The sequence below is a fragment of the Petromyzon marinus genome, chromosome 19 (assembly GCF_048934315.1).
Source record: "Petromyzon marinus isolate PM22_M1 ecotype Great Lakes invasive population chromosome 19, UKy_Petmar_22M1.pri1.0, whole genome shotgun sequence".
Lineage (NCBI taxonomy): Eukaryota > Metazoa > Chordata > Hyperoartia > Petromyzontiformes > Petromyzontidae > Petromyzon > Petromyzon marinus.
Genome location: NC_133685.1, coordinates 7,633,570 through 7,653,364, shown reverse-complemented (window position 1 = coordinate 7,653,364; position 19,795 = coordinate 7,633,570). Strand labels below are relative to the sequence as shown.

Genomic DNA, 19,795 nt, shown 5'->3' with positions numbered 1-19,795 from the left:
ACGTAAGTGAAATGTGAGGCAGAGAAGCAACTTTGTTAGTAAACAACCCTGGAAACAATTGTGGTGGTAAGGCAACATGCCTGAGCTGTACTGACGATTGTGGGTCAGTGTTAAACCAGTACACTGCTACCAAGGAGCACAATGATTACGAGGGTTGTAATGATGCTTTGATCGGCCTATTCAAATTGATTCCTGCACTGATGTGTAACAATTGTTGTTTGTATGCCCAAGTAAATGGCTTGCGTGGTTGCTGCTACCGCTAGAGGCCACTATGTTCACCACAATGAATTGTTATGATTCTTGGATTGAATCGCATTCCCAAATCGTGATAATCTAGATGGGACGAACCATTACAGACTTAATAATAATTATTACTATGATGTAAATTAACTTGATCAGCCACTTGGTGATAAGGAAAGAGACGATGCATTAGACAACATCGGGCGGCAAGGTAGCGCAGTGGTAATACTTGAGCCGCAACGCAAGAAGGGCCTGCTATCGACTAGCGTCTTGGACGCCATTTCACGTGGAGTCTCTATGTTCTCCCTCTGTTTCTACAATTAACATGGTTGGCTACGTAAGGTGCGAAAGAAGTTCAACATACATTAGACTCTCGGTTTATCTGATTTGCGGATTAACTGCTCACCTGAAATTTTGACACGAATGAATAACTCATGGATTTTTCATTGACAAATTAATAATCTAAAAATAGTTATATATTGTTATTCCTGGAAATGTTTATTCCAAGTCACGTGATTAAACCGAATAAATATGTGCTCCGGTTAATCCAAAATCCACGCGATTGCCCTACAGTACAGGAGTTGCATATCTTTACAAAAGTGGGCGGAGTTTGATGTTGATTGGTGTTGCTCTGCTGCTGTCTATTTAGTGGGCCGAGTCTTCTGTGCGGGAGCAGGAAAGTCCTATCACTGAGCATGAGCATTGATCGGTTGATCGTTAGTATTCGTTCTTATTTATATCTTTATTAATGGTTATTAGCATAGAGATCCGTGGAAAATAGATATTTTTGAATTATCCGCGGCCATCCTCCCCATCATTAGCGCGGATAATCGAGAATCTACTGTACATCCCTTCGGGTTCTCTGGTTTTCTCTCAGAGCAAAAAAACCCCCACAATGTTTTGGCCAAACGTACCACTTAATAGTAAACACCCAGGAGTCAGCTCAGTGCCCCTCGGGATGCATTTAAAACCTTTCTCATATGCCCTATTTGAATATGGCATCAACAATTTTGCCAATCTGTGTAATTTGAAATAAAAATTAAGCATACCTTAACAAAATTATTTTAACATGTGTACTACCGTAAACTCTTCCCGCAGGTCCATTACAAGCTGGCGTACGAGAAAGCCCGTGGGCACATGGTCGGGTGCAGGAACCTGCAGGACGACCCCAAGCTCGTGCACTCCATGCACGTGGCCAAGATGCAGAGCAACCGCGAGTACAAGAAGGACTTTGAGAAGTCCAAGACCAAGTACCACACCCCAGTAGACATGGTCAGCGTAATCTCGGCGAAGAAGTCGCAGGCCATCGCGAGCAACTACGACTACGTGAAGCGCCACCATCGCTACTCCATGATGCCGGACAGCGTCCTCCTTGAACTCGCCAAGAAGGCCAACGAGATACAGAGCGACGTAAGTGCTATAGCCTCGGCGACGTAAGCGCCCGCCCCGGTGACGCGCGCTATTCTTGCTGCGGTGGCGGCGGTTAGATGGAGCGCCGCAGTTGCACGACGGAGTTACGTAGAGACACAGAGTCACACAGAGATGCGGAGTTCATTCACAGCACGGGGTATGTGAGGGTCTCATGGACGAGGAGGGTGGACACAAGAGCCATTTACCTCATGTATTAGAAAACAAATAAACATGAGCGACGGGAATGAAGAACACAGCGAGACAACGATTAGACAGCACATCAACACTCTGGTACTGCAATTTGTGTCAGAGGTGAGGCTGCAACATGCGTTTGGAACATTAACATTGGTCACGAGGAGATTGTTCCAGGATCGAGAAGCATCATCGATGAAGGAACGTTCTCTGAATCTAGATTCACTGATTTTAGCAATGTCTGTACCTATTTGATCCATACTGGAGCTTTGGTTGGCTGAGTCAACCCTCACTTGGGGTTGCTATTCAGAGGCTCTTGATGGCGAGTTGAGTTCTCTGCCACAGCATCACCAGCTGGTCACATTAACAAGACCACAACGCTTCCGCTGTGCATCTGCTTGTAGATATATCAGGTTTGATACCTGTGGAATACTTAACAAGAACATATCACACCAGTTTGAATTGTTTATAAATAATGCCATTATATTCTATGTTGTTCACTGACTGGCTAAGATATTAAATTATTACTGATGTTAAACTGCCAAGCGCAAAAGTAATGTGCATCTAAATACAGAAGGGTGAAGGGGTCTTTAGAATGTTTCTATGATTCAAATTAAAACCCAAAACTGAATGTGAAATGAAGAATAATTATTCTGACATTCTGCCAGGGCTGTATGAGGAAGATGTAAGGTGGAAAACTTTGTAGTTAGGAAGAGAAAATGTACCAACAAAAAAGCGTTTTAGATGAAATCAGGAAAAGCAGATCCCAATGGGGATGGTGGGGTGAACACGTGTGCAGGATGGGGTAGGGCACTTGAGTGGGCTCCCAGAGGACAGTGGCCAAGGGGAAGACCTGAAGTTAGATCGTAGGATGTATGTATGTACGTTTAACTTTTTTCGCACTGTACAGAGCCAACCGTGCTAATTGGAGGTGCGGGGGAGTTGGAAGAACAACAAACTAAACACAAAAAGCAGGATACTGTAGCAGCAGAACTTAGAGGTCTCATGTTAACGTTGGAATGTGTCAGAAGAAAGGAATTGAAGAGGTGGAGCATCATCATTGGTATTGGCTGTGGTATGGCTGCGATGATCTTGTGACGTTAACGTGTGTGATTGGTGCAACGCTTTTCTCTTTTTTTACATTTATTTTATTGACTCTTGTGTTATGTCTCCCAGAACCTGTACAGGTCAGATTTCGTGAACATCATCCAAGGGTGTGGCTGGATCCCCATCGGCTCGCTGGAGCAGGACAAGGTGAAGAAAGCCGGGCAGATCCTGAGCGAGGCCAAATACCGGCAGCACCCGGACACCATCAAGTTCACGTCCGTCACCGACGACCCGGTGATGGTGCAGTCGCAGATCAACGCCAAGCAGCTCAGCGATGTAAGTCGGGCAAAATTTAAATAACCGTGGCTGATTTGTAATTCTGTATCGATCGAAATGTTTGCATGTTTATGATTATATTCTGCAGTGCACACGTGCACCTAATGAGTTTGATAATCTTTCTGTTGTGGGTTTGTTTTAAATATTAAGTGATTGTACCATGCATGAAATTTCACCACCCCACCAAACGTTTGCCACACAATTGATGCCCGCAAAGCATATACCACACACCTGCATATGCCACACACTGCACATGACTTTTACCACACACCTGCCTATGCACACTGTGTGGAACACTATCGCGTACCACTCATGGTAGCCTGTCTGCAACCTGTTGCAGTGGCTCACGGTTTGAATCCAGCGGCCGCCTTGATAAATGCTGCGGTGTGTAATAACCATTCTTGCAAAAAATACATGCCGTCTGCTTCACAGTGGACGTTAAAGATCTCATAGCATTTTGAGCAAGAGTAAGCCATTGTGTGCCAGGGTCATTGGAGCCACGGTGGCGAGATCTTAACTCCCTCGCCTGGTATGCAAGAGGTCATGGGTTTGATCCCGTCCCTGATGCCTGCTGTATATTTGGAGTCTGCGTGTCTCTCTCCCTGTGGTCGCTTGGATTTTTCTCTGGGTCCTCCGGTTTTTCCCTCCACATTTAGAATCAACAAGCGTTTAGAGTATTTGGCAGCTATATATTTGCACGTGATAATAAGCCACTGTATAGAGCTATCATTTGTGATAGCCAGGTCGCTTCTGAAAAAGAGCTGTATAGCTCAGTGGGCCCTTACCTGGTAAAATTAAAATAGTTTAAATAGTTTTTGTTTAAATTAATTTTCACGGTCTAAATCTGGCAGCCTTGAAAAATTACCCAAAAATTATGCAATTGGGATTACACAGAGCAAGTTTTTCCCCTCCCGATTGGCATACCATAGAGCTTAGGCCAGGGGTCGGGAACCTTTTTGACTAAGAGAGCCATGAAAGCAAAAAAATTGGAAATTTATTTCAGTGAGAGCCATATAATATATTTTAAAAGTGAATTCAACTAAATGTCAGTATAATAAGCCTCTGAATTTATTCTTTTAAATAATGTTGTTATAACACTCACCATTAATGCGACTTCTGGTGCTGCATGGATTTGCTGATGTCTTTGTAGTCGGGTTGGTACTTGGTGAGGTTAAGCTTCATGCAAGCGTTGAGGCTTTCATCCGTTAAACGTGATCGTAGGTTGGACTTGATGTTTTTAAGATGTGAGAATGACTGCTCACATGCATACGTAGATCCAAACATGGTCAATACAGCAATACTCACACGCTGCAGTGTGTGGTATGTGACAGGAAGCGCGTTCCAAGTTTTGAGAATCAGCTGGTCTTCGGGTTGGAGTTTTTTCATTTCTGTCCACATGTGCTTGCTCGCCAACTCCGCTTTCTGTCGTGTGATTCTTTCCAAATCTTCATTCAGTGACTTGAACTTATTCACCCACATGTCTGAGGCCTTCAGGTCAGCCACTTCTGCTTCAAAATCTCTGACGGAGACACCAGGGATGTAATTCAGGTCGGCTGTGTTCAGTGAACACTCGTTTGGATGGGTGATGAACTTAAAAAGACGAGTGTGCTCACGAAATTCTCCAAAGCGTGCTTTGAAGGACTGTAGGAGACTGGATGTGCAGCCAGCTAGCTGGTGGAGATCAAGGTTTTGAATGGGCTCACTTGCTGTGCATGCATCTTTAAATTGGCTCAGTTTTTCAAAATGTAGTAAACGACCTGTTTCAAGATCCGTGATGAAAAGCTCCAGCTTGTTTTCAAAAGCAAATACAGCTTGTTGAAGGGATAACACTGTATTTCCAATGCCTTGCATTTTCACGTTGAGCTGGTTCAGATGTTCAGTCAGATCTACGAGATAGTAAAACTTGAGGAGCCACTCGGTGTCGGCTAGCTCAGGATGCCCGACGCCTTTCATTTCAAGGAAAGTCCGGATTTCGTTCAGGCAAGCCGCAAAACGGCTAAGCACCTTCCCTCTTGACAACCAACGCACATTGCTGTGCAAAAGCAGACCAGGATAGTTATTTACAACTTCATCCAGCAGTGTTTTAAACTGGCGATCATTTAAGGCTCGGGCAACAATAAAGTTGATCACACGAATGACCAGCGACATCACTTCGCCAAACTGCCTGTCACACATCTGAGCACAAAGTGCCTCCTGGTGTATAATGCAATGGAAACTTAGGATGGGTCTATTTTCATGTTCACGGAGAAGCGCCACAAATCCTTTGTTTTTCCCCACCATACACGGAGCACCATCAGTACACACTGAGAGAAGTTTATCCATAGGTAGACTTTTTTCTTGAGCAAACTCCATGAAAGACTTGAATAAATCCTCACCTCTTGTGGACCCTTTTAATGGCAGAACAGCAAGACTTTCTTCGCGCAGTGTGTCACCAACAGCATATCTTGCAATCACGCTGAACTGCGACAAATGGCTCACGTCTGTTGACTCATCCAAAGCCAGAGAAAAGAACGGCGCTGCATTTATGTCCTTCACTTGCGTTTCCTCCACTTTGTTTGCCATCACGATGGTACGATCATGAACAGTTCTTGCCGACAGAGGCATGTCTTGTATCCGTTTGATTATCTTGTCTTTGTTCGGAAGATCATCAAAAAGTTCATTGGCTACATCCAGCATGAACGTTTTAGCATACTCGCCATCTGTGAATGGTTTTCCGTTCCTCACTATTGCTAAAGAACCAGCAAAGCTAGCCGAATTATAGTCACCTTGCCGGGTCCATACGCGGAGTTGCTGCTGGCTAGCTTGCACCCTGCTCAGAAGCTCTTGGCACGCTTTCTTTCTGCTGTCTCCCGCAGGGTATTTTGATGCAAAGGTAGCGTGGCGCGCGTCGAAGTGCCGCTTTACATTCGACCGTTTCAACGATGTAATTTTGTCATTGCAAATTAGACACACCGCAGAACCCGCTCTCTCCACAAAGGCGAATTCTTCGGTCCATTCGTCCTGAAATGTACGATACTCGTCGTCTTTTTTTCTTTTCGCCATCTTCTTCGTCGAAGGGTTAGCTTTGAGCTAATGACCGAGCAGACGCAGTCTCAGACTGATTCAAAAGGGGGCGTTTACCTGTTTTACCCAGCAACGGCAAACGTAGGCCAGTATCATCCAATTAAAATAATGGACAATTGCTCCTGCAGCCCTGAACAGGACATGCGCAGTGAAAAATCGATGGATGGATTAAAACAAGTGAGAATATTTTGTTTTATCTGCGAGCCATATGCTATCATCAAAAGAGCCACATCTGGCTCGCGAGCCATAGGTTCCCGACCCCTGGCTTAGGCAATAAGTTGGTACAAGTTTCTGGCTACCTCTCAGCTTGCCTCTCGTTTTTGCCCCAACGAGTTCGATGGATCTTATTGCCCCCTCTCATTACTGACCTTTCTCATGTTCTGACGTTTTCCTTTATAGCAGTACACCGCACATGGAATATAACATTGAATGTCACTCATATACCACACGCACCTTGTATCAGCTTGATCAGTGTTGAATGTCACATTTACTGTACATCTCCAAACTATTTGTAAATTAAACAAATCTGATCTGTTAAATTAACACTTCAGCAAAGAAGAAGAATGTGATTTTCCTGAAAGTCAATTAGAAGTAAGAAGACTTCAGAAGTTAATTACCCCAGGAGATAATATATATGAATACACATTTAATATTTTTGTATAATCAAAATACTGTATGCATGACCAGTTTACATGTCAGTTGTTGTTCAGCATAACTTTTGAATATGTCAACACCAAAGGTGATACGGTGTAGAATGTGAGCATTCATTTCTGCTACTTATTGTGTTATTCACGTATGCTTACATGTTGTTGGTGCTATCTGTTCGTCAATTTGTGTGTAGAGCACAGAGGCAGATCTATTAACTTCCCAAAGTGGGGGTGGCGGCCAGGGTGGAAGGGGGGTTCAGTCTTGAAATTTCAAGCTCTTTAAATAGGACCTTGTATTCATAATACAAAGACAAAACATATTCAACATATTTTCTTAAGTGAATCTCAATTGAATACAGATTTTAGGGGTCTCAAGTTTTGGGGGGCGATGACCCCGCCCCCTCCCCCCCATCGCCACCCCCTCCCCTCCTTCGATCTGCCACCGGTGTTGCAGAATCTGTGCAGAGCGGTGGTGTAGCAGTTAGTGCCACACTGCGCTACGAACCCGGCGACCCCGAGTTCGTTTCCGGCTCACGGCTAACACCAGTGACGATTAATTGAACTAGTTATGGGCCTCCTCTAGGTCTACTAAGACTCAAATGAGTACTTGGTGCGGTGGTGTGTAAACATCGCCATGGCGGAGACAAAGGCGGCTGTGCATAGTGTTGGCCACCCACCCCTTCGTATGCCATTCCGTCCACCATAGGTGCTCGCTATCATCACTTGCCCCAAACAGTCTGTTAAGGCCACGCGGCTGATCTTTGTTTTTTTTTCTTGCAGAATCTGTACAAGTCGGCAGGGAAAAAGAGCCAGAAGCAGTTCTCCATTCCCCACGACATCCCCCAGTTCCTGCAGAGCAAAATCAACTCCGTCAACTTCAGCGAAGTAAGTTCGTCCCCCAACCCCATCGTGTGCAATCAGATAATTACATCAGATAATTGTCATAGACGGAGCTCTCAAGTTATGAGACTGGTAATGTGTTAAACCGGCCAGTGGGGGAGGGCGTAAAATTGTCCAGTTTCTGTGTGGCAGTCAATTAGAGGGATTCCCGTGGGGCTGGAGAAGGGCCGCTTGCCAACGAACGCGTGGCCTGTGTTTTAAGGTGTTTAGTTTGTTGCTCACACCAACGAGCGGAGTGCCGGGCGGCTAAAACACAGCGAGTTTGCACAGTAGGGGTCACAGGTGGTGCATCGGCCAGTCATCTCATGGCACCTGGGTCTGTCCCGTTACCTCCTACCAGTGGGCGTTTGACACTTCACGTGGCCTTAAAGTGCGCATAGCCTGGCACAATCGCCGGGGTGACATCACCGCCACTTAGTGGCGAATGGCAGTTGTTGTTTAGTTTATTGTCCTTTCCACCGCACCTCTGATTAGCATGGTTGGCTCCGTACGGTGCGACAGAAGTTCAACATACATACACGCATTCAGTCTGTTCTCATATAATGCCACGTGTTTTCATAACGCGAATTGGAAATAACGCGATGAATGCATTGGAGAAGACATTTTCATAACGCGGAAGCGAACTGAATAGTACGCGATTGAGCGAGCAGAACTACGTCACGTGAGTAGGAATAAGCGCTCGTACGGCTGCCTCGGCGTAGCATCGCACAAAGCATTGGGATGCTGCTGGATGCTTCAAGAGGCTACCCACGCATCTCACGAGTTATCCCGGACTCTGAGTTACCATACATTATATATTATTTATTATTACGCGATTTCTCCATAACGTGGTGTTCTTCAGGAATCCAACTACCGTGATATAGAACAGACTCTACAAGATTCTTGAGTGTTTTACATCCGGATCCACCCCCGCCCCCCCCCCCCCGCCCCCTGACAAACACACACACAAACGCAGGCAGTTCTCGTGAAAGTAATGCATATTTGTCGCTGGTGTCCAGAACTCCTACAAGCACGCTTGGGTTGAGGACAAGAACAAGGGCTACGACTCGAGAGCGGACGCCATCCCAATCAAGGCTGCCAGGGCCTCCAGGGACATCGCCAGCGACGTGAGTTAGCGCGTCTGTGCCCGCAACTTCCTTTCATGTGGCCGATCGCGTCGGGGTCTGCCACTTCAAGCTGGCACACGAACGATGTTTATCCATGATCCAGATTTTTTTGGGTTAGGTCTCATGAATATAAACGTGTCGTTAAACCCGCCACCACCCGACACAGCCAGTTAGTAAGGTTTGTCACGTAAACAGAACATGCCAATGCGTTACTCGTACAACGCACTGTACAAATCCACAACATGGACAACTTTGTTACAACAGTGTACACTGTTATGAACAAATCTGTACAGAGGTTGCACATACAATAGGTTTTGAAATAAACACAGCTTGGATTCCATGATTGTTCATTGTGAGTGTTATTGACCATTCAAATACCCTATCACCTGTCTCCTCCACAGTACAAGTACAAGCAGGCGTACGAGAAGGCCCGGGGTCACATGGTCGGGTGCAGAAACCTGCAGGACGACCCCAAGCTCGTGCACTCCATGCACGTGGCCAAGATGCAGAGCGAGCGCGAGTACAAGAAGGACTTTGAGAAGTCCAAGACCAAGTACCACACCCCAGTAGACATGGTCAGCGTGGCCACGGCCAAGAAGTCGCAGGCCATCGCGAGCAACTACGACTACAAGCAGCTCATCCACAACACCAACGTCATGCCGGACGCCATGAGCGTGCAGCTGGCAAAGCACATGAACCAACTGCAGAGCGACGTAAGTGCGGCGAGACAATGAGCCATGCACCTCAGTCAAACGCGTCACTGTGGGTTAGGGTGCAAAATCAGAATAAAAGTTTAATTCCATGTTCTATTAATTTCCCCGTTAAACTGAAGGCACTGCGAGTTTACAGACAATCCCGTAATCAGAATCAGAATATTTATTCATACTGGAGGTGTTCGATGAGCTATAAAGCTCCTTTTCAGATCTCCAGTAGGGGCAGGTCAATAATATTTTATGGTATGTCAACGGAGACGGCTAAATCCATTGCAGTCGATACGTCGTATGGGCGTGCATGCAGAGGAGAAGGGGAGGGGATCCTGAGCAACCTGTAAATGTGAACAGAGCAGAAATAAGATTTAGAGCAGGATGTTTTCCCAGAAAATTGGTACTTCATTTGCCAGACTGGTATTGAGTGGCAACCCTACTGTTGTGGGTATTACGGAATGTGTTGCCAAAGGCTGTTTGCACACTTTGGCATTTGCGCCATTTACTTATTTATTTCACATTTAATTGTTTGGGATCCCCATCTGTCTCACATCACATTTATCCCTCCTCTATTTAAGACCGAAACAGGAGGAGTATTTCTCCGCAATTCTGGCTGTCGCCTGATGATGTTGGTTGTAATTACCGGCGAAACGACATGGTACTCGAGTTGTAAACCTCCTTTGCCAGTACCAAAATATAATGATAGGGTTTTTTGTTAAAAGGTTTCCGTTTTGTTGCCAGAAAAAAGGGGAAAAACCATATTATTATCTTTGGGTACTGGCAAAGGAGGTCTAATGATGTAGATGCTTACCCCGAGCCCTCATTACTTTGATAGTGGCATTGTCTTTGAGCTGTACGCCTTTTGGGGTCCTCTGGTCTAGCACCAATTGAGACGAGGCTCAAAAGAAAGCCGTCTTTGGTGTGGAACAATCAGTTTCAAGGACAATGCATATATTATCAGTGTGTTTTTTTTGCATTTTAACCACAAGTATCGTGGTTAATGCAGCAGACATGATTCCTTGTAAAAAGGTTTCCGTTTTGCTGCCAGAAAAAAGGAGAAAAACCCTATTATTATGTTGTGGGTTTACTCTCCAACACACAACCAGTGTGCTGAACTAGTAACTTAATGGCACGTTTTGTTAACATGACAAACCTTACTAATTGGCTGTGTCCGGTATTGACGGGATTAACGACACATATATGTTTATGCGATCTAACCCAAAAATCTCTGTTATGGATAATATTAGTCGCGAAAGCCTACTACGTGTTTAAATGGGTTTAACACATCAATTACTGTTTCACTTGGCTAGTACGGTGAATATTTTTTACAATATTTATTACAAATTGCTAACAACTTATTGGTGCAAATAATATCGCATTACCTAACGATGGTTTATTTATTAACTTGCAAGCAATCTATAATGAGTCAACATTGTTTGGTTACATTTGCCACTGATAAGTAATGTCACCGATTTCCCCACGCCAATATTGTTTCGAATACTTATCATTACATGCTGCTTATCCTGTTTCTGCAAATTTGCAAACGATCGGAAGATTTATAAACAAATTCTTTACAAACGGGATATCTCAACGGTTTTTTACAGGCCGTGAAAAGTATTTACGATCCATGGCCCAGCGGTAGCGCGCTCGCCACTTGTAGCAGAGGTTCGCAGTTCGAATGCAGCGGCCGCCCTTGGTTGTTAACGCGGGAATAATAATTGGCACGACACGAACCGTGCCACTTAACGGTGGACGTTAAAGATCCCCCCCGACGTAATTCCCAAGAGAGGAGGCTGTCGTGTGCCGTCATCAGGGTCCAAATTTGGCAACTTTTAAAACTGCCTGAAAATTATTTAAATTAGAATTATACGTAGCAAGTATCCCCCCACTCCTACTGACAGACCACAGAGTTTGGGTAATGGTTGGTGCCAGTTTCTGGCTACCTCTCAGCTTGCCTGTCGTTTTTGCCGCAACGAGTTAGATAGCCAGCAATCATTGCCTCCTGCTATGAGCAGACTCGTGCACATTTTATCACATTGTGTCACCCGCAGACAGCTACCACCGGGGTATATTTTCAAAATGTGTTGACATGAGATGGCGCTCCGGCATACAGAGCACTATATAATTTTTTTATCAGCAGCAGCCATGATTAAGCCACTGCTAGATGAAAGCCTCCTGAAATCCATTCCCATCTCTCACAGACCTACCACACCACATTCATCTTCATGTGTATGATTTGACAAAGGATTTTAATGTTAATATTATTATTCACTTGGTGGTACTGTCGCTCGTGCAGAATCTGTACAAGGCAGACCTGGATTGGATCCGTGGCACGGGCTGGATCCCCATCGGCTCGCTGGAGCAGGACAAGGTGAAGAAAGCCGGGCAGATCCTGAGCGAGGCCAAATACCGGCAGCACCCGGACACCATCAAGTTCACGTCCATCACGGACGACCCGGTGATGGTGCAGTCACAGATCAACGCCAAGCAGCTCAGCGACGTGAGTTCCTCTTATCACCTAAAGGAGGTGTACCTATTCCCTGGACACCCTTGAAAATGAGATGTTCCATCTCAAGGAATATTCAGGCAAATAATTTGAATGCATGCAAAATATATAAGCCCACATTTTATTATCATTTGATTGGGCTAAAGGTTGCGTCATATGCATTTATGATTTCAAAGAATTGGTACAATATCTACGGATGTGGTTTGTCATGGAGCATAGAATATGTTGAAATATGCGGGCCCAGAGGTGACGCGGTGGCTCAGAGGTCAGAGCGCTGAATAGGCAAAACAATCTTTTGTACGCAGCTTAAAAATAACACTGTATAAATGATTTGTGGTTAACTGTATCGTTACATGATGAGAATTAAAATAAGTGTGAAACATCAACACAGAGGGATTTTTTTTAAAACATTTTTATTTTCAAATTCATTTATTCTGCACGGATAAAATTCTGATATGATGTCATGGGCCCAAAACCTTTCAGTTTAAAAATAATATCCCTATTACCTTTCGGTTTCAAGCATACATACGAAACGATGATTATCGTTGTTGTTGTGACTTGAAACGTCAATCACCGTGTTTGGTATTTTGTGTGTGTTTTCAGATGAATTACAAGGCTTCTGGTGAGGCAGCAAAGCACAAGTACACGCTGCCCATGGACCTACCACAGTTCCTGCAGGCCAAAGCCAACGCCATCAACATCAGTGAGGTATCTCTATTCCAGTTGTCACCTCAGCTTGTCGCAGCAGACAGAGGCAGTGCAGCCTGACAGTCATTTAATCGAGAAGAGTGCATCTCTGCCTGGCTTCATACGTTCTTGTCGATCCAAAGAAAATACTGTGCTATGTTGGTGCAACAAAGCTCGTGCAGTATAAAGAAGACACAAGTGAAACTACGCGAGTGGATATACTGCGTCGGGGTTTACCGTAAGCATTTTAATCTGAAGGCCCACGTGATTGCGTTTGTCAGAAATGGCCTTTTAAATGGACAAACGATGTTAGTGGTGTTTTTGTCCAGCTTCGTGTAGATGCCACATTCAGCAATGTCTTCGTATGATCCGTGACATATGCTCGTGCATTCCATTGCACGGCGTTAGAAACACACAAAGCAAGGCAAAGCCTGCTACGGAAAGAAAGCATTCCTATCAAAACCAGGAACATTGCCCAATAACATCTGCATGTCGCGCCGGTGTCAAATGCATGTGCGTAATGCTTGTTGTCTTGTTGCTGTTCTAGAGCAAGTATAAGAAAGGCTGGGAGGAGACCATCAGTAAGGGCTATGACTCAAGACTGGACGCCATTCCCATCAAGGCAGCCAAGGCCTCGCGAGACATTGCCAGTGACGTGAGTTCATATTTTACATTCTAAAATAATGCCGCGCGTTCAATGAACATATCGGGTCGCCATTCAAAAGGAGCTTCCTTAGCTCGATGATTTTGAAGAAACAAACCCACTGAGGTGAATGCATAATCTATCAAGGTTATTTATAACTAGACAGCACTTTAAGCTCACTTGATGTCACTGCTGTACACACAAACCCAGATTTTACAGCGTGAGTTTCATCGCTCTGAACCTCCGCTCGCCCACCATGGTGTAGCCATGTCGCATGCTTCCTCACACTCGGCCTTACTGCAGACGCGCACTTTGAAATGTGTACGCACAATTTTGTGAACTCTACTACAAGAGACAGCAAGTTCTGCTGAAGCTGTGTGATGTCAAACTTTGTGGACTGTTTCTCTAGGCGGGTGCTGCCTGCCACCATATTATTTATTATCATTGCGCCCACTATTTTTTTAAAGATTTATACTATTGCAAAATACTCTGCAATGCAGGTGGATGTTTTGCCAATAAATTGCATGGAATTCTCAGTTCATACGGATAACAATGTCAAACCTCGCAGACAAAATGAGACATTTTGCGTTCTCTTGTAATGACAATATGTTGTTGGAGGGCATTCATCTGAGAAATATTGGCCAACATTTCAACAATGCAGTTCAAATTGGCATTTGAGTATAATTATTTTTAATAATGGATCTTACCTTCATGGACACCCTGTATGTATGTGTGATAACAAGTATTGATTGTTGGTCACAGTCTGCAATTAAATTGCCATTCACACATGAAATGCATTTGCACTCTGTTTGTATCGGATTTCAGTTCAAGTACAAGCAGGCGTACGAGAAGGCCCGTGGTCACATGGTCGGGTGCAGGAACCTGCAGGACGACCCCAAGCTCGTGCACTCCATGCACGTGGCCAAGATGCAGAGCGAGCGCGAGTACAAGAAGGGCTTTGAGAAGTCCAAGACCAAGTTCCACAGCCCCGTGGACATGGTCAGCGTGGTGGCCGCCAAACAAGCCCAGGCCATCGCTCGCAACTACGACTACAAGCAGCTCATCCACAACACCAACGTCATGCCGGATGCCATGAGCGTGCAGCTGGCAAAGCACATGAACCAACTGCAGAGCGACGTAAGGGCGGGCGCGTTTTCAGTCATTACACATCACAATAACCATCACGTGAGTCATCATCATCAGCCATGGTCAATCCACTGCTGGATGAAGGTTTTCCCAATCCGTCGGCCACCTCTCATGATCTTGCGATGAAAAATCCACCCAGCACCTCCACGTACGAACTGATTCCGTCGCTCCATCTAATCGGTTGCTGCCCTCCTGGACGTAGTCCGCACCTTGGATGCCACGTTGTGACTATTCTTGACTTTCCTTCTCATCAGTCCTTCACGCAAAGTGTCCCGTCCCAAGCACACTTACTTTATTCACGACCATGTTTTCTCACCGGACTCGATTCCAATGTCTCGGCAATCGGCCCTCCCCTGATCCCTCACAAAAGTCCCAGCACAGCTGTTTCAGCCTAATAATATCCACAACACAACACCTGCCATGTTCACTTCTGAACGTCTGCATTGCTTGTGCTGTCTTGCCTGGCATCTGTCTCAAGTTAGCATCCAACTCTCTGATCCATACAGTAATACTCATGCCTAAAATGCCATTTTCTGTCACGTTCACCATTTGCTCGTTAGATTCAGTTCAATGTGACGTTTCAATCACAGTGGAGCGTTTATCTTGACCCTGTCAATTGTCTTTGTTCCAGAATCTGTACAAGGCGGACCTGGATTGGATCCGCGGTACAGGCTGGATCCCCATCGGCTCGCTGGAGCAGGACAAGGTGAAGAAAGCCGGGCAGATCCTGAGTGAGGCGAAATACAGGCAGCACCCAGACACCATCAAGTTCACGTCCATCACCGACGACCCGGTGATGGTGCAGTCGCAGATCAACGCCAAGCAGAACAGTGAAGTGAGTATGCTGAACTTCTTTCGTACCGTACGTAGCCAACCGTGCTAATCGGAGGTGCGGGGGATGGACAAAAAGCTAAGCACAAAAATCAGCTCTAAATAAATGTATTTTCAATATAGATTTGAAAGGTGCATAGCTCCAGTGACTTCTGAATATCAGAAAGAAGAGCGTTCCAGACGCAGTGAATGACACATGCTTAAGTGTGTTACATATTTGCAGACAATATTTTGAGAGCCACTTTTAGGTAATGGCCACCACTGAGAGTCCGGCGGAGTGAGGGCGGTCCCTCTCTCTGTACGGGATCTGATAATTACCGACCGTGTAACGAATGGCATAATCTTGAGGGAGTAGTCACCACGGTCTCTGTGTCATCCCTCGCACGCGACAGAAATTGTACAAGGCCGGCGGAGAGGAATCCAAGCACAAGTACACCATGAACGTGGACGACCCGATGCTGGTGCTTGCCAAGGCCAACGCCGTCAACATGAGCAAAGTGAGTCCCCGGCTGGGCTACAGATCCTCTCAAATGGTGGGGGAGGGGGAATGGGACAGCATAGTCGTTGTGTGTGTGGGGGGGGGAACTACCGCGACGGAGCGTGAGCTTTGGTGAGTTCAAAGGGGCATTTGCAGAGGTGCAGGACGCGCCCCAGCACCCACCTGGCGCCTGGCCCTGAGTGCGTCTGTGCCCCCATGCCAGTGGAGCCCCACCTCATCTGCAGGCATCCACACCACGCTTCCATGAGCCACAGAATTTGCTACGTAGGTACGTACGTACGTTGAACTTCTTTCGCGCCGCACATAGCCAACCGTGCTAATCAGAGGTGCGAAGGGAAGGACAACAAACTAAACACAACTAGAGTACTTACTCGAGCTGCCCCACTAACCCACCCGCCCAGCACGGTCTTTCCGTGGTTTTTGGTGAACTCAAGTTGGCAGCCATTTTGGGTTATGCAGCCTGAATTCTATGGGCCGATGTTTATTGTTGTCTGGTCGCAGTACCCTGCATAAGATTTCAGGCTGAGTAGAAATACACAACCAACAAACCATGTTAGAATCAAAACAAGTAGCAGGTAGTGTAACATTTAATTGTATATTAAATTTAACTTTAAACATTAAATGCTGTACACAACGCAGCCTCGACCTTCAACACGACAGGACATATGAAGCTGTCCTACTTGGAAGTATTTCTGGGAAGATCTGCTTAACTCTTGTGAGAATTCAAGTAACCTGGATAATCGTAGCAATGCCACTTTTTTTTAATCAACTCGAGTTCAGGCCAGCTCAAGGGCACTCAAGTCGACTGCAGTCGGCCATCTGTGGATGAGGTATTTGTGTCGTTTTCAGGTCCCTGTGGTGAAACTTAATCTACGGTGAAGGATAGACTAAATGGTGTGGAAATGATAAAGCATTGCCATTTAGACAATACTATACAAGAATCACCCGCTGGGAAATGCTACTTAACTCAAAGTCACTTAAAGCAAACTCTAATTTCCCATAGACATAATGTTTATATCAGGTGTTGCATTCCTAGCCAATATTTCTGTAAAACAATGTGTGACTAAATGTGATTAAGTGTATAAAATGGTTATGTTTATGAGTTGACATACATGTTAACCAATAATAAATACCAATAATAAGATAAACTTTCCAGGGATCGTTGAAGAGTTTGCTGATCGAGGCCACTTCAGGTGAGCAGTGATGGAGTTATGCAGACGAAGGGGCAGCATTTGCTGCCTCTTCATCTGACGATGAAGCTGCGGCCACGGGAATGTTCACTAGAGGAAGCTGCCTCTCTTCTGGGCTCTTCTCCGGACATTCCGACTTTTATTGCAGAACGTTTCAAAATAAAAACAACCATCCAAAGACAGATGGAGGGCATTTTTCTTTCCGCTGGCGCAGGTGATGCTCTGTAAATGTTTACAAGGATTCACGTCGCGTAACATGACCTGCGTTGTGATTCCCCCATCCGTGTTGTTTGTCGTGAATGTAGAAACTGTACAGGCAAGGCTGGGAGGAGACAATCAGTAAGGGCTATGACTCTAAACTGGACGCCATCCCCATCAAGGCCGCCAAGGCTTCCAGAGACATCGTCAGCGACGTGAGTTTTAAAATCCAGCATCGCTAAAACGAACCTTCAGACCTCCTCTTCGGCAGAACGAGACTTCGGTATTTCCTTCTCTTGTGAGATCTGTTCACTGCATTAAAATTTCGGTCTCTTCTAGGGCAGTCATTTCGAATGCTGCGGTATTGGGGAAAGCAATCGGTGTGGCCATATTAGTTTCAGCGTGATATGAAAACACACATTTTTTCTCATCACTCGGTAGATTCCCCTTAGTACTGCGGGTATGCAAATCTACACCACTACGCCAATTTTTTGTGTCATTTATCTGCGGTGGAAAATATGCCGAGGTTGACCTGCTGCCGTTCGTGAAAGACTAGCAGAGGAAGAGCTCATCAAATGTGCATTTTATTAACAGGTTGCAAAGTCTCTTTGTATAGGATCGACATAACTTTTGTGGCTGATGAATTAAAAACATTGACACAATTCGATTTAACCCAAAAACCTCTATCATGGTTAATATTGGTCGTAGATCCCTCTTACACCACCCGTGACATGACGTCATACTTAACTGTCAACTCGCTTCACACCTCCTTCTGTTCGCCCCCTCACGGTTACTCACAGTACTCCTCTACACATTGTTTAAATGCATGCCTATACAGGGCACCATACTTAAATAGGGATTACCGTTGGTATGGCTATTTTAATACACACAATGGACAGGAAGGACAAGATGAAAGGGCTCGCATAATGCGCATGCATAATGTACATTGGCTAATTAATCCCCCCCACTTTGCGCAATAGCGCAGAAGTGTGGTCACCAAATCTACGCCTCTATATAAGGAATTAAACAGGTGGACTTCTCCACAAATCTGGCTATCGCCTGATGAAGCTAGTTGTAATTACTGGCGAAACGTCGTACTCGGATTGTAAATGTTGTGGCTTGGCTCTCCAACACACCGGTTAGTGCTGTACTAGTGACGAATTGGCCACGTTCTGTTTACGTGACAACCCTTACAAGTTGGCTGTGTCGGGTGGTGGCGGGTTTTAATGACACATTTATATATTTATGCGATATAACCCCAAAAAACCTCTATTATGAAAGCCCTACTCTGTGTTAAACTGACTAACCTCTATGGGGGGGATACTTTTCTTCACACCAAAAATTTGGAGACACTCCGAATCAAGGGGGTAAAGCTGATGTCTATGCTCGTGTTCCTCAAAAGCGCGGCCTAACCCAAAAACATCTATTATGGAATCCTTTCCGTCGGCACATTGTGGGTTGCCAAGCAGTACCGTCGAGATGTATTTCTCAAATCGATGTACTGTATAGGTATCACTTATTGTCATGTATGTAAACTCTACAGAAAAAAAAGTACAAATCAAATATATGTAAACGTGTTTTTAAATATTTCAGAATAAAGTGATTTAGCATGGTTAATTTATGTATTGTGATGATGCTTTTATTAATGATATTGCAAACTGACTTCTGTAAAATGAATTAGCAATAAAGGTAACTGGTGCATGAAGATAAAACTGAGCATGTGTGATAAGGATTGATCAACATTCGCACTCTGTAACCACTGAACGGTGGCGAGATGTTAACTACCTCGTGGGTAGGTCGTGGGTTCAATCCCGACCCTGACGCATGTATATTTGGAGTTTGCATGTTCTCCCCGTGGTCAAATGGATGTTTCTCTGGGTACTTCGGTTTTTCCCTCCACATTTAGAATCAACATGTGGTTAGAGTACTGTAAGCCATTTCGCTTCGGCTCAGTGGCCCTTTCCTGCTAAAAATAAACTGAACGGTTCTTCTCTATTCACAGTACAAGTACAAGCAGGCGTATGAGAAGGCCCGTGGTCACATGGTCGGGTGCAGAAACCTGCAGGACGACCCCAAGCTCGTGCACTCCATGAACGTGGCCAAGATGCAGAGCGAACGCGAGTACAAGAAGGGCTTTGAGAAGTCCAAGACAAAGTTCCACAGCCCCGTGGACATGGTCAGCGTGGTGGCCGCCAAACAAGCCCAGGCCATCGCTCGCAACTACGACTACAAGCAGCTGATCCACAACACCAACGTCATGCCGGACGCCATGAGCGTGCAGCTGGCAAAGCATATGAACCAACTGCAGAGCGACGTAAGGGCGGCGAGCCTCATGACGTCAAAGTGAACGAGATTTATTACATCGTGATGAGTTGCCCGTCCTGAATAGTAATGCTGATCATTTTTGTCATCTTGCAGGCATTTGAAGAACCATTATAGCATTTTAAAAA

The 19,795-nt window shown here is 45.3% G+C and overlaps 1 protein-coding gene across 13 annotated transcripts in view; it reads left to right on the top strand.

Moving 5' to 3' along the window:
• The window catches only part of NEB (nebulin), a 211,709-nt gene that overhangs the window by 45,417 nt on the left and 146,497 nt on the right, over positions 1-19,795 (top strand). For 12 of the 13 annotated variants that reach the window (XM_076068129.1, XM_032957177.2, XM_032957174.2 and 9 more), the window contains 13 exons: positions 1,339-1,650; positions 3,019-3,225; positions 7,716-7,820; positions 8,834-8,941; positions 9,343-9,654; positions 11,942-12,145; positions 12,755-12,859; positions 13,386-13,493; positions 14,307-14,618; positions 15,259-15,462; positions 15,851-15,955; positions 17,453-17,560; positions 19,348-19,659. In XM_076068129.1, the coding sequence (XP_075924244.1) occupies positions 1,339-1,650; positions 3,019-3,225; positions 7,716-7,820; positions 8,834-8,941; positions 9,343-9,654; positions 11,942-12,145; positions 12,755-12,859; positions 13,386-13,493; positions 14,307-14,618; positions 15,259-15,462; positions 15,851-15,955; positions 17,453-17,560; positions 19,348-19,659 (2,502 nt within the window). The remainder of the gene's footprint in view (positions 1-1,338; positions 1,651-3,018; positions 3,226-7,715; positions 7,821-8,833; positions 8,942-9,342; positions 9,655-11,941; positions 12,146-12,754; positions 12,860-13,385; positions 13,494-14,306; positions 14,619-15,258; positions 15,463-15,850; positions 15,956-17,452; positions 17,561-19,347; positions 19,660-19,795) is intronic. The other variant, XM_076068127.1, reaches the window with a different exon arrangement.